The following is a 15,571-nucleotide window of genomic DNA, read 5'->3' as shown; positions in this document are numbered from 1 at the left end:
TTGACAGCAGAATGGAGTAAAGATAAATGTTTCCTGTACATGAATTTTCAATCAATTTCCTAATGGTGTTAGGAAGAACGGCCTCCTGTGATGAACATGTAGTACTTTCGATCGGGATTGTTTTTGAAAATGTTGGTAACTGTTAATGTAATTCTTAGTGTGTTTATTTTGACAATATTATAAGTCCAATTACACTTTGTAGTTGAAGAATTTATTGAATGTTTCTACAATGAGCGAAGTTTTCTTTGAAGTTGTTTTGATTTCTAGGCTGTTGACATGTGTTTAGAGAAAACCTGTGGTGATTGTGGGAAGCCTGCATGCTTTCAACTGACATACAATATACTTGGCATCAGACAGCAGGAATAGTCCCTTAACTCACCATTGAAATTCTCTCTTTGATCTTCTGTCATCATGCAGAGATTGTCAAAATATGCGTACAGTTGTGAAATATGCGTATGCTAATTCATGTGCTTCTTTGAGGTACGGGATTACACCCATTAGCCAAGATGTTACTATTATTTTGCCCTTGTCAAATTGTAGCAAGACCCTCCACACTAAGTGGGCTTATCTTAATTGAAATCTTAATTGTTTGATTTGGGAGGGGGGCAGTGTAGTGTGGTGGGACGCTTGCTTGCCGTGCAAGTTGTGAAGGGGTAGAAACTTGAAATCGCTGGCCAAGACTTGCCTACATCAAATCAGTAAACATAAAGTGAAGGACTACAATGGCAGTATGTGGGGGTCTGTGGCTCACAAGTCTGTAGACAAATTCAAACTGACAGTGTGTGAGTTAGGGGTGAGCAAAGCGGTAAAGTGGAAATGATTGCCTCATTATCTTCTGTGTTTGATGTTGGATGCTCGCACCCACGGGAGACAGACTGCTTCCTCCGTCAAGGGCTTGTTTGAATTTTACTCCATTGGAAAGACTAGTCCTAATAAGATAATCCTGGAGCTAGATTTGGAGGCTATATATTGGCTTGATGTCATTAGTGGGACAGACTGCCCATCCAGCCTACCACATCCTGAATAGTGCTTGATAAACTTTATCAATATGTCATTGCAAGAGTTTCAAACACTGGTTAGGAGATACAAACTTTTTATCTCACATTTGTAAACTATCACATACTGAATAGTGTCACCATTTGCTGTCATGGCATCCTTGATTCACCCAAAAAAAATGTAATTTTTTTTTATAGGTTTCAGTCATGAGTTTTTAATGATTTTTTTTTCTCTTGAGGCAAAAAATACCTTTGTGTTGTGAGTAGATACTGTAAGGTAATACAAAACAGAAATCAAGAATTTCATGGATTTGCACCTAAAATACAAACTACAAAATTTTAGGCATTTTCAGGCACTATAAATAGCCATTAGCCATTATGAGTATCTGATATGCTTCACTTTGAATACTGATCCACAAAGTTCCTTTTAAAAGTAGTGGGTCGCATTATTAAAAGTGAGAAATTCAATTTGTCCAAGTCCATATCTATCACAATGTAGATAGAGCTTGGCAGTGCTAAAGGATGGGTCATCTGTTAGCATGTTAGAGATATAGTTCAACACACAGTACTTATCTCTTTGATTAATGGCTTGCTGATAAGGCTCCTTGTCATTCACAGAAAAAAACATTATGTCTCAAGATGTATTTGTTTTAGATGTTTTGTGATTGTTTAGGAATGTTTTCGGGTTACTCAGTGAAGTCCTTAGGCCATGTGCTTGAAAACTGTAAAATGATGAAGCTAATTTTGCAAGAATTGTTTATTTCAAGTTGATCCATACAAAGATAATCATTTGGGAAAGCTTATTTTTTAGTCACATGACTCTTATTTATTTATTTTGTTGGTGTCAGACAATGTTAAAAATTAATAGATTATTTCAGAAATTATTGGATTTACCTATTTCAATTCCAAGATATATAAAAACACATTTCACATTTTCTAAATGTCTTTGTCACTTTTCATGAGTGAAAATAATTTGATTACATTTCTGATTGTGAAATGTATGAAGGTACTTTGATTAAACATAATAAAATGTTAAATTCATTGTCATTGAGAATTTTCTTGATATAATTGTTGAGCAAATACTTGACTTTCCAATAAAAGCCAAGGAAAGAAAACATGGCCCAAGTTGAAAGCCTGTGAGTGTTGCTTGTTACCTGAACCTCCCACCATAACAGGTGCAGGGGGCAGGGGTTAGTACCCCCTAAACCCCCCCTTGTCCTGAATTACACACGAGTCTTCTATACCGCGCAATGATATGCACTTGAAGTAATTTCTCCCTAGTTTGCTGCCATTCGCAGGGATGGGGCATTATTTTCAGCAAATATCCGCCATGCTAGCGCAATAGGGGAAGACTGATAAGTAAACATCGTACACATGCGTTATAGAAATTAGGCTGTAGCTGTACACACATTTTGAATAAGTTGGAAGACGACAAGGATCGAGCAAATCTCTTGATGAATCGACCATGTGAGCCATGGCCATTCTGCGGGATGAAAATGTCGGAAAGGATTAGTGACCGTGTTTGGGACTATTCAAATTTTGTGCAATTGGAAATGTCAACAGAAAGCTAAAATGGTGTGATGGTTGATTTAGTTGCCGCCAGACATCATTGGGAGGTGAACAGCGAACATGGAAAATCAGCCGTTATAACAATAAATTTGCAGCCAGTCGCAATCGCTAATTCTTTATGAGGCTGGGGCCTCCTGTATAATCAATACCGATTAGGGGAGAATGGCCACGGGATGAATTAGAACAGACAACTTGTTATTTTACAAATAGGAGTGTCTTGAAGGTCGTACCATCTTCAAATGTGTTCTGCTTCAAATTCAAGTATTTTCCGACACCAAAACTAACACTGACAATCTGAGAAATTACAACTGACTGAAGAAGTAATGATTACTTGGAGCGAATTTTCATTGTGGCAGATACTGTCTGGTTTAATCTTAATACAGAAGTGTTGTGTTAGGATTGTTCTTTTTCTACACTGTTCGATCCTAATTGTTTGAAAATCTTGATTCAAAAATGGTGATTTTTCTCTTCCTGCTTAAATATTTGTATAAATTTCAAACAAGGACTTTGAAAATGTTAAATGTAGAAGTGTAACATGAATGGCCACCAGCATTTCTAGATAGTCCAAATTACTGATTTGAAACCTGTTTTGTGTAAATTGTTTCTTGTCTTATAATCATCATGTTTGTTCTCCAAATGTAAAGTTTGGACACATTAATAGAAAATTGAGAGATATGTTCCCCAGTTGTACCATAAAAGAGATGCCATGATCCTGGCAATGATGAGTTAATACCCCACTGCCCAGGGTTAAATTGTGAGAATTATTTCTAATATGAAAACCCTTCTAAGATTAGAGACTAGTAATTGCAAACAAGGGATTTTGAGGAAGATCAGAACATTTTGTATGATTAGACATTTATCCCTAAGGAAAACATTACGAGCACATGTGTGACTGGAAGTGGAAATCTTTAGTAGCGGAGGAAGAGAAACAAGGCATTTGAAGGCCAAGCTTGGATGTGCTGTCCCAAGAGGGGGAATTGTAATGGAAAACTGGGTGTCATCAAATCACTGTCAAACAGGCCTGATCGGGAGCGATTCCCACATTATTTTCTCTCTATTACTCCAAGCTTAATAGAATTCAAACCTATTATCCCTCATCAAAAAGCAGGTCTGTGTGCCAGAGCAGAGGGAATTTGCCGAGCAAGCCCATGTAGTAGTGAACACAGCTCACATCCAGGGTCTGGTGTGCCCACTGTCAAGCTGGTCCAAGTAACTTTCTCAATCTTAGCTTTCTACTCCTTGCCTTTCTAAATCTCATTAATCAGAGCCTCTTTTGCTGATTGTGCTCCAATGGAGAACAATTACTGGCTGTTATTGGTGATTAGCTGAGCGTCAGATAGGCCGGGTCACAGACACGACTTTCTTAGATTGGCATTTATCCTCTTTAACTAGATCTGACAGACAGTAATAAAGAAAACTAGCCCCAGATCAGCCTTATACTGCCAGGCTCAGTCATCCATTCCCCTCACTTACCTCTCACAGCCAGCCATAATTAAACTCATTTCTGCCTTTCAGCTACAAAAACTTATGATAAATAATGCTTATATCGCAATCTTTTTATTGTTGAAGAAGGTTTGGAGATGAATTTTATCAGTTTTTAATATAGAATTTTCAATATATTTTATGTAAAATGTAAACTTATTTGCAGTGTCATCTGATATATTTGATCATGTTTTTATAAAAAATACAAACAGACATTTTCTGGTGTGAAATGAACAAAAAGGTGCATTATTATGATGATGAGGGAAAGGATTATATAAAGTACCTATTGTGCAAACCAAACATTGACTAAAAATCCAGGAGTCTTACAAATCTTGCAAGTAGGTATTTTCTCCACTGTGGCATGCATTGTTAGTGGAAGGAAGGGAGGGAGGAATGTCCTTTGCCTTCTGCTTGGTAACAATGTTGAATGACTCTACATCTATAGTAAGTACTTGTGTATGCTTATAAAAACGGCTAAAAATATCTTTAGTATTCATCCAGGAAATGTGTGTATTCTTTGATGTGTGCAACTTTAGTGAATGTGTTTAACTTGATATCTGTTTGTTTCAGGACCCCCCTGCTAGTGTGTCGTTAGGATTACGCATGGAGGAGATGATTTTCAATCTAGCTGACACGCATTTGTTCTTTAATGATTTAGAGGTAGGTACATTTCTAATGGTTTATACAGTCCGTTTCTTGCAATTGTGCACATGGCTGACTACGTTTGTGCTATGTGATCCTACAGGAAACTACCTTGTGTGTGTCAATTACCATGATACTACATGCAGACCGCTGTCGTCTTGGGATGAACACCTATTAAGAGTTATGTGGACACTTTTGTCGTGTAGCCTGTCCCTCAGCTTTTTATGCATGTAATTTCATTGTAATCATTTTAAACATTTGTTACTATAGCCCTGCACAAATATATCTCTTCTGAAACAATGTCACCTATTGACAGTGTGTTGCCATATATTTGAACACAAGCTCAATAGATATTCTTAGAATAAACATGAAGAATACTTGCCCTCTATACTTGTTAATGTAATCTATTTATTATAAACCGCAGTCTCTAATTTTGAGTCACAATTTGTCGTGGTCTGTTAGCTAATTGAATTTTTTAAAATTCCTAATTGTAAAACAAATTAAACACAAAAACTAAAAGCCTTGCACAATTTGTCTTCGTTTCCCATCTGGCTTGTCTCTTCTCCCCAAATTGTCGCTCCGGATTTGGTCACATCCCAGTGATTTTGCCGTAAAGATTTACTCAACAATAGTGCTGATAATGACAGTTTTTGCTTCAGTGTTATTTTGTAAATAGCTCCTGGCAATAATTGAGTTACAGTTGAATAGCTGATTAAAATTTGCCTGTGGTGGGTTGAAGATGGCGTCTGTTGGAATAAGGCATTACTAGCAGACGGACTGGGCAGCATCATTGTCCATGGTGTTACAGTTAGTTTGAGGTGGCACAAGACAACGGGGTCTCTACTCAAACATTGATGGCTTTGTCCTGTTCTAGCCACCAATTTACACCAAAGGCCCACATTGTTGTCTAATTATGCTGAAAAATGGAAAGGTTCGTTCAAGTAAACTGTCTGGTTAATCAATTATGGCTATGGGTTTTTCTTGAGTAAATCCCTTGCGAGAAATATGCAGAAAGAAAGTTCAAAACCCCTTGAAGATCCTCGTCATATGTCTCTGAATTGCCTCACTGTCTGTGTCGTCAGAAAGCTTAATTGAAGTGGCCAGAATTCTGTGAAGTTTGGTTGGTCCACTGCTCCCGCGTCAATGCTGTGTTCCTCAGCTGTTTACTCGCCCGCGCCAGTCTGTCGCCTGAGAGCCTGACGGGCCATGAAGGGGACTTATTAAGCAATGTGTGTAAATATTTCCCCATAAAGACTTCATTTCAATCCCTCCAAGCTTTTTTGTAATGAGATTTTCATCAGGACATGATCAACTCGGACCAAAAAGGGGACGGGGCAAGATTTCAACAGGCTGAGCTTATTTCAGGCTTTGAAGTTCAGACTAGGGGGTGACATTTTTCGGGAAAGGTGTGCGCTTTTTATTAAAAGATTGACTCTAGATTGAGAATATGACCTTTCATATTGAAATAAGCCTACTATGCAGCTGCTTAGCTTAACTCTGAAAATGTACACTAGATCCGGCTGGACACCGTTTGTTTTGCTAAGCATTAATCACAAGTCTTGAGATGGATCCAGGAAATTGATGTTGATGATCTCTTGTATCATTTCAGGATTATTTTAAAAATATTCACTACTTTTGTTGTCCAACTTGATTTTCATATTTCCCTTAACTTCTGAGAGAATGATGCTGCATGTGGTAACTTGTTAATCCCCTAACCCCAACACATGCATGGTTGGCACATGATGCAATTCACCAACTGAACTGTAAACTGACTAGTAAAGAAATTAGAAGACAATTTATTAGTGTACACATGAAAACCCTTAGTGAAGCTGCTGGCTGTGTGATTAAGTTCTTGACATAAAAAGTGGAAATTGTATTTGTAGACGCATTTGAGCTTTTAGATCAGGTTTCAAAGGTATAACGGCAATAGTGCATTTACCATAATTGGCATCAAAATGTATTTCTATTGCAGACACTGTCAGTATCCCATGGCTGATAGATTAGCACAGAATTCTTAATAGAAGAATTGAAAATGTCAGAGATTTTATGTTGGTGCAAAGTAGTAAGGATTACAGTGCATAATGTTCCGACTTGATGAACACTGTCACAATTGAAATGGATGATAAAAACAGGTTTTATTTCTGAAATAACATGAATCATTAACCCATAAACGATGTATTCATGCTTAAAATAAGTAGAATCTTTTTTTTGTCCTAATAGAAAAAAGTCACACTACATATGTGCTTCTGTAGTTTGTCTGAATTCTTTAAGTACACACAGCTCTATGTCATGACTGAATCCCATATGTACAGTTATAATTCAACAAGTGAAAGTCTTTTGGCCAAGTCACGCCTCCATGTGCTCGTCAAGGAATTTGGGAATGATTAAGAAACAAGATGGTTGTTTCTTTTGTCTGAGGATCAAATTGAAGCATCTGTAGCAAGGTAATGTACTCGCGGACATTGCATCCTGACAAATATTTGAGTATAGGTGTTAGGATTTTTCACTGAATAAGGCTGTCAGCAGTCATAATTACTGTGGGTTTTCACCATGTTAGCAAACAAAACACAGCATGGATTGACTCGGGGAGAGAGGGAAAGGAGAGTTGATGGGAGGAGGATTGTCTGTATAATACCTGCAAGTCGGCTTTGTCTAGATCACATTGCAGCTTCATCGTATTGAGTTTAAGCGATCTTTATCTCGTGTACCGTAATACTGAAATGAGAACCTTCATGCCTATATACAAGTCTGACATGCAAGTCATTGGTTTGATACAATTAATTTCATACTCACACATCAGATTATTGGAAAAGAGTTTTAATGATAATAAACATTAATCATTCTTGAATATTATCATTTACCTTCTATGATTGTTGTGTGACTAACATCATGTGTAGTGACCTGAGCAAAATTCTATCTTGTGTAAGAAAAATAATTATATGAAATTAAATGATGTTATTTGTTATGTTATTTGGGGTAAACTTAATGTTGGTTGAAATGCATCAACAATGTGTCAGGTTTTCTCCATTCAACCCATCCCGATGTGCTGATGCAAACCAAAGGAGAATAATACTTCATAAATATTCAGAGATAGCCCATGCGTACCAGTGCATGTTTGCATGATTATCATTATAGCATTTATTATTTCCAGTTCTTTGTGGTTATAAATTTCAAAGCTGAAAGTGGTTGTGCTTCAGTGCTTGCATCCTGTTGTGACCCAGATTGACTTCAGTGCATCCCCGTACATATCATACAAAGGAAGAGAAAGAAAGGGTTAAAATTATGTATTTCTATTTGGTTTGTTTTTTTAAAAACCTCTTTGTTATTCCATTTATAGATAAGCTTGTATGAGGAAGTCTGATTGGTTTCATTTGAAAGATTACTTTCATCTGTTCATCCTAAATGTAGAAAATCTATAGGTAGATGGTGTAGGTTGGTTTCTCCACCTGTGATGTGGCGTAGGTGTTGTCATGTACATCTGGACACAGTGATGGTATTGTTTGTTTACGACGGCAGACACGGACATGTCTGGTCTGAAGTAGTTGTCAAAGCTTTTCTAATGAGTAAATGACCGTTGTATAGAGTTCAAACTGCGACAATGTGATTTGTTTTTGATAGTCACTTGAAGTGCTTTGTTGTTGTCAAGGTCTCTCCAGGCTACTTGTCAATGGTTGGCTTTATACAAATCAAGTGAGGCTCTTTTAGGGTTTCTGTCTGCAATATGTCCGATTGCAAGAGTGCGGGCGGGTCCAGTGCCAGAGGGTTGTTAAAGAGCGAGCCAGAGAGCACAGTGACGCAGCCATTGTCTGTCACATGGCTTTATAACACACAGCCATGTTAGTGATATTTGATAGCACGCAGTGGATAAGAGACAAAAAAATTATTTCAGTGATTGGGATTTTTCTTGTTTTAAAGATGAATGTATCAGTGTAAATAAAGCAGAACCAAAACAATGGTATACTTTGAGAAATGTATATGAGAAATAGATCAATCTATTATGTGAACACACGAAGTTAGTAGTGATATTGAGGGACTGAGGTACCTATTAATAAACAGTCCATAATGTAATTTACTGAATTGTTCGTTGGCCCAGCCCAGCCAAATCTGCCTAATGGGCAGGTCCATGCAGGGCCCCATCTACCTTCATGTGTGACGGATAGCTTGATTTTTGATGGACAGGCGTTTTATAGGGTGGTCAGTTTGATAGACTTCCCCACTCCATATCACAAGTATTTGAACACACACACTCATCATTGGCAGAAATTACTCTATTCATAGCAGGTTTTCCCTTGTCAAGCCATCAACCACCTTCTTTACTTGACCAATGACCCTTACTGCTTGTGTACAAAGAGAGAAATTACCAGGTCTTTTGTTACCACCGTGTTGTTTCGGAGGCTTCTGGCAATTTGTCCACAATACTTCGAGTAGAGCCGGGAGAGCAAGTTTGTCCATTTCTCTGAATGATTTTGTCAAAATGTCAATGTCACTTCAGTGAAAGTGATTAATTAGATCTCTCCATGGAAAGAGGTACTTAACTTGTCCAATTTGTCTCCCAGCTTGGGAAACTGGGAAAGTGGGTTCTAGGCTGACACAGAACATTATATACTCAATAGTACTGGACCAGCAGTCAAAAGAGAAATGTGAAATGCCATAATATTAATTCATACATGATATATTTTCTTTATCATGCAGGTAGGAATGAAATTAGTTTTTTAATAATATCTGGCTGGTGTTAAATGCAATATGATCTCTCTTTTCTCCCATGTTATTATGAATTCAAATGGGTTGATTTGTTTTTCCAGGAATGTGACCAGGTTCATATAGATGACGTTTCTTCTGACGACAATGGACAAGACCTAAGGTGCGTGTAGAAATAATATAGCAGCTAAGAGCATAATTGCATGTTTATGTGAGCATCTGAAAACTGTAATCACCTCAATGCATGTGGTGCCAAGTAAATCAGATGCACCAATAGAATGTGAATACATGTAGTAAAATGATGTTTAATAAATTGCCACACTCCACTAGACATGCAGTAACATATATTGTGATGTGGAATAATCTCTTAGAATTGGAGTACAGAACTGATTGCTGCAGTACCGGTAGTTATGAGAACACAGTGAAGAGGTACAGAATTGCAAGCTGTGGTACTTGGGTTCTGATGGCCTTATGTTTTGGCTTGCCTTCTAAATTGTCGGTTAATTCCACTGCTGTCAAGTTGGACCCTGCAGGGAAGAAGGCTGATTTTTCTTTCTTGTCTATCAGGCTTCAGTGTGTTAATCAGTAAAATACAATATTATTCCTGGCAGACTGACAGCCTCTCAGTTAACCTCCCATCACCTTAATCACACCTTAAACTTACACAAATACTCAAAAATGGGGGGCAAAAACATCATTATCTATTGGTTTGGATAAGTTAGAAAGCAAAAAATATGTCATCTTATGTTCCTGTTGGTCTATTTATGTTTTAAAAGTTTTCATAGCTATTTGATGATAATTTAGCTTTTGGAAGTTGATACGCATAGTGGGACCATGCAGTTATTCAATGTGTTCGGTTAGTGCGAGATTAACTGCTCTTGGTGTGTGATAACATGCTAGGAAAGGTCACCGTAGTGTGATAACCAGGCTTGTATTTAGAGGATGTATACTGCACTTCTCTCTATCGTCTATTGCCCAATCTTTTATCATCACCATTTGTTTTATTTATTTTTTTTGCAGCAATTATAATTTTGCCACTGATGGTTTCCATGCGGCGGCAAGCAATGCGAACCTGTGTCTGGCAACGGGCGTGCGGGGAGGGGTGGACTGGATGAGAAAGCTGGCCTTCAGATACAGGCGCATTAAGGAGATCTACAACAGCTATAGGAACAATGTTGGAGGTAACTATCCACCTACTCGCTCTGTGTCACACCAACTTCCAGATGCAACTGTTGCAGGATCGCTGTCACTCTCCAGACAGCCATGGTGCTCTGTGTGCAGGCAATACACAAACTGGGTTATGTGGGGGTTTTCAACATATTTATTGAATCTAATAGGAATGTTTAATATCTTGTTGTAACTAAGTGAAATTACAGTTGTGTTCCTTTGTTTCAGGTTTGTTGGGTCCCCAGAAGAGAGATCCATGGCTGCAGCTGCGACAGGAGATTGAGAGTTTAACCGACAACTGGCTCACCCTGGCTCTCAAGTCTCTCTCTATCATCAGCTCTAGGTGTGTATATCAACTACATTAGACAGAAAATATTCCCTTCAGCTAAAAACTTGTCCTTTGTGTTTATGGTGGAGGTTCAATCTTATGACTATCATAAGTCAATGCTTAAGTATGGGAGTTATGATCGTCTTAGCAGCAATGAAGGTTTGGTGTGGCATGGTGATCAGTACTTCATGGCTTAACGACAGTAGTAACAAGTTACTTGCTATTTGTTTCATAAGCTAGAGCCTACATCCTGATACCAAGGTTCCAGTAACTGTGGTTCACACCGTAGTCATCACAGGAACCTTACCAGGAATGCTTACATTTTCACTCATGCTGCATCTAGATTGCATGAATGATTTAGGATGAGAATTCTTGATGGTAACATGTTTTTATTCTTTTTCAGAAATAACTGTGTGAACGTTCTGGTTACTACGACGCAGCTTGTGCCAGCCTTGGCCAAAGTTCTATTGTATGGTCTGGGGGGTGTATTCAACATTGAAAATGTCTACAGTGCAACAAAAATAGGTAAGGAAATTTATTCATCTGTAACATCCGAGTTGTTCATGAATTCTCCCATTCATGTTTATAAGAGTTGATGTAATGAGGAATTACCATGCGTTTCTTGGCTTATTGTGTGTCATACCAGCTTAAACTTAATATAACTTGAATATTTGCCTACTGTGGTATGAAACAGCATTCATTCACTTACTCTTCATGAATTGACTAATTGAATAAGGGTAATTGCAAAACACTTTGTATCAAAATGGTTTGGCAGTGTCTTTGATGATTAGATTCCCTTTATTAGGACTTTACTCCTTCATGACAGTACTAGTCCATATTAGTGAGAAATATGTCAGAACAAAGAACAAATCATGATGCAGAAGTCATTGTAGATATGCAGCAGAGGGGATTGTCATTGACATACTTTGTTTGGAGGTCCATCATCAATTTTCCATGATGCAGGTAAAGAGAGCTGTTTTGAGCGGATCATCTCCCGGTTTGGCAGGAAGTGCACTTATGTTGTTGTTGGCGATGGGCGGGATGAGGAGTCGGCAGCCAAACAGGTAGTTAGTACCATTTGATGTATTTTTCCCTAAACTGCTTCCTAAGTGAACGTAAATACTCACAATGACACCTCAAATACGACATGCAGATATTTAATTCTATTCTAGTAATGTTTATTCGTACTATAGCTTAAAGTTTATTGTTGAAGTTGAGATGCTGAGTTTTTTCTGACAACTTATGTCTTGCGTTCCAGATGAACTGGCCTTTCTGGAGGATATCCAACCATTCCGATCTTGCAGCCCTTCACCATGCACTGGATCTAAGCTACCTCTAGACTCCCACGAGTGTTATAGCCACTATATAATACATCTTTTGATTGGTTCTCTGAGATTACTGTCCAGTGACAGACGAAGCGCCACAAGGCGGTGAATGAGTGAGCACACATCCCATAATATACTCATGATTGTGCAGTGATACTCGTGTGCCCACAAGCAGTGACTGACTTACTCAAAGGGATGGCCAGATCTGGAGCAGGACTCTCTCTAAATGACCTGATGACAAATGGATGCTTCAGAATCTGGCCTACTCATTTCCGGGTATTGTTGTGATATCCGTTACCCTGACAATCAGGAGAGAAGAGAGGACTATAATGGCAGACTGCACCTTGTGCAGAATCACCTACTCACAGTTTCTCCTTGTTTGAGAATGATGACTGTATTTATTACTGCATGTTGAACTAAAGGGATCAAACTATAAGACGATCGCACAAACTGAGCATTATCGCATATTGGTTTCTGCACGTTGGACCTCCAACACGCCTGGCTGCTGACAGCAGGATGGATGTATTGACAGTGCGTGATGCAGACATTTGACACAGTGCTATGAGGACTATCAAGTCCTGTTTACCCACACAAATGAATAGAATCCAGAAAGAAAGTTCACTTTGAAAACAATAAATTCACAAAGAACCTTATGCCTTAGGAAAATCATTCCCAGAGAATTTGTTGAAAGCCGAGATTTTATTTTGGTGCTGATCTTGAGACTGTGACCTTGACCTTGTTCTTTGTGTGCGTGTGCATGTTGCGTTACAATAACGTTGGCTTGTAGCGGACATAGTGGCATTGACCAATGAAAATGTCTGCAAGAAAAATTCACTCACAGAAGAGAGATGGCTTTCTGAATTCTGGCATGCAAAATGTGCCGGTCTCTAGCAGATTGTGAGTGTAGGTCTGTTGCCCCAGGCAACGGTGTATACCTCCTCCCTCACACGTGGACCTGCCATCATGATTTGTTTATTTTGTGTAGGTAGCCTCATTGGAATCAGTGTTGAGTGTTGTGTTTTCCTTGTTTTAATCCAGTCTTAAAACTTGTAATCTGGACAAATGTGATTTCAAACACCAATCCTAGCATTCCAATAATAATGATCTAATTTTTCCATCATTGAAAGCGCTCCTCCCTTTTAATCCACCCTTCCTTGTAACAGCGTCCGTCACTTTGAGTGTAGTGTTTCCAGTGGGCTTTAGTATTAATGTTTTGTTCCATTATGTGTCCAGTGTTGACATTACTGCAGTATAGTTGTGAGAGAGGAGGTATAGGTTTGCCACCCATGTTATATACATACATACATATATATATATATATATATATTGCCATTGGAAGAGACTTTGTGTGATGTACAGTTCCATTAACTGAAGACCTTCTCCTACCATATCGACGGACTTACAAGACTGTCCATATGTCCTGGACACAAACTACCTGTGTGTATTCTTATAATGGTTTTCTATTGTGTGCCACACAGTTTATATCAAAGATGAAACTAGATTTTGTGATGAAGGTTTTAGGTAGCCTCCCTATATTCCAGTGTGGAGTGGACATGTGATGCTCCTGCATGAGGTTCCGCTGAGGTGAAAGTGAACTGTCTTCATATCACCGTGATCATTACGTGTCAGTCAGTGCTCACTTCAAGTCAGACTGAAGGTTACTCAAAGCTTTAATTGTCATTACAAATATGTTTTATAATGCTTCATTTTAATACTTTTTAAACACATTTTATTTATCAATTTGAAAAAACAGCTTTAACATGAGTTTTTGGTAGTATCATCAAGCCGTCAGTCCTTTTAAAGGAACTTGTGAGAGAAAATATGTTTAATAAATGTTAATACTTAATTTGAAATTAAGTTAAGTCATTTAAATGTTGTATTTGATATAGGTATGTTATTGTTATTGATCTAAGAGGGAACATTTTGTAAAATGTGTGCAGGGAAAGCCTTTAAAACGATTAAGTTTAACATCCTACTAAGTGTGAAAGATTTGTAGCTAACACTATAACTGGGACAAGTGAATTGGGCAAAAAGTCTTTTCACGCAACTATTCCTAAATTCTAATTCATGTGTGACATTTCTACAGTGTAGTAAAATGGGTGTATGCTTTCCTTGTATTTTGGATCCATACGGGAACAGAGAAACATTTCCATTAAGGGAAAACTCAGACTTTTAGGCTGGCCTGGGGGTGTTGTTTGTTTGAGGTTTGGGGGAAGAGAATAAATCTGTGTCATGTCAACAACTGCTTTGAGTGACATTTGTCAACAGTCATCAAAAGGAAAAGGATTTCTTAATCTTTTACATGCGAGTTGAGTGTAATGAGACAAACCACAGTGTTAAGTAGATGAGTTTTATAGCCACTTCTTTTATCATTGATGCCACAAGATATTTAAACTTTAACTTTTAAGCAAATGACATATTTGAAAATGTGCAATATTATCATTTTAGATACAAAACGAGTGTTAGCATCATAGTGGATAGATCATGCATTCATTTCATGCATTTGTAATTAGATGTCACTATCATTCTACAATGTATGCAGCAGATACTTGAGACATATTCCCACAGCAGTTTGGCAATCCACTGTTATTTATGTACAAACAATTTAATGCATAATGATTGTTTACATCATACATCCACTGTCATTCAGACTGACTGTACATGACGTTTGTGAAATGCACAAATCTCATTATCACAAACAGTATTAATTGTTTGATTTTTGTTGATGCTTAGTAAATTATTCATGGGACTTGCCATTGAAGTTTATTTTGAAATCTTGATACACCTTTGAAAGTGAAATAAACTCTTATTATATAAAAATATTGTTTCCCAGATTGCAGTGATTACATGGTATAGTGTGGAAAGAAATACTGGCTTCTGAAACTAAGAAGAGTGTTTACCATTGCATAATGTCAAGAGGTGCAGCTTGAGACAAACCCAGTCCTTCTACTAACAGCATAGTAACCACTGTGACTTGACCACAATCTCCACTGGTGTATTTCTGTGTAACAAGTATCATTAACAATGTATAGTTTAACTGGAATATCTTCAAAACTCATAACCTCATCCACCTTCAGGTATGATGTGATGCTCTCGTCAGAATCACTGTACCTGGAGGGCGTCACATGACCTGTAGTCCCAGGCAGCGACAAGACAATCATTTGCAGGAATCGTGTAGCCTATTTTCTATGTGTCAGTCTGCAGCTGGCTGACTGTGTCCTGTACTGTCCTGTACCATGTCAGCCCATGGTAAGAGTAAAATATTACTGTCATTTGGTTTATTGGATGTTTGAGATCCAGGGGCTGTCTTAATCATAAATGGGTGCCATTTTCCACTTAGATGAAGTATTGTATAAATAAAAGAT

General features: G+C 38.0%; 1 protein-coding gene across 8 annotated transcripts in view; it reads left to right on the top strand.

Annotated features, from left to right (window-relative positions):
* The window catches only part of LOC139478416 (protein phosphatase EYA1-like), a 143,033-nt gene extending 127,462 nt beyond the window's left edge, over positions 1-15,571 (top strand). For 7 of the 8 annotated variants that reach the window (XM_071260867.1, XM_071260868.1, XM_071260870.1 and 4 more), the window contains 7 exons: positions 4,617-4,706; positions 9,491-9,549; positions 10,407-10,567; positions 10,782-10,896; positions 11,285-11,406; positions 11,845-11,948; positions 12,140-15,571. In XM_071260867.1, coding sequence (XP_071116968.1) covers positions 4,617-4,706; positions 9,491-9,549; positions 10,407-10,567; positions 10,782-10,896; positions 11,285-11,406; positions 11,845-11,948; positions 12,140-12,220 — 732 coding nt within the window. In that variant the 3' untranslated portion in view covers positions 12,221-15,571. The remainder of the gene's footprint in view (positions 1-4,616; positions 4,707-9,490; positions 9,550-10,406; positions 10,568-10,781; positions 10,897-11,284; positions 11,407-11,844; positions 11,949-12,139) is intronic. The other variant, XM_071260864.1, reaches the window with a different exon arrangement.

This window comes from Haliotis cracherodii, unplaced genomic scaffold, assembly GCF_022045235.1.
Source record: "Haliotis cracherodii isolate W230 unplaced genomic scaffold, xgHalCrac1.p SCAF_4, whole genome shotgun sequence".
Classification (NCBI taxonomy): Eukaryota; Metazoa; Mollusca; class Gastropoda; order Lepetellida; family Haliotidae; genus Haliotis; species Haliotis cracherodii.
The sequence above is the reverse complement of the archived record's forward strand: the minus strand, read 5'-3'. Positions and strand labels throughout refer to the sequence as shown.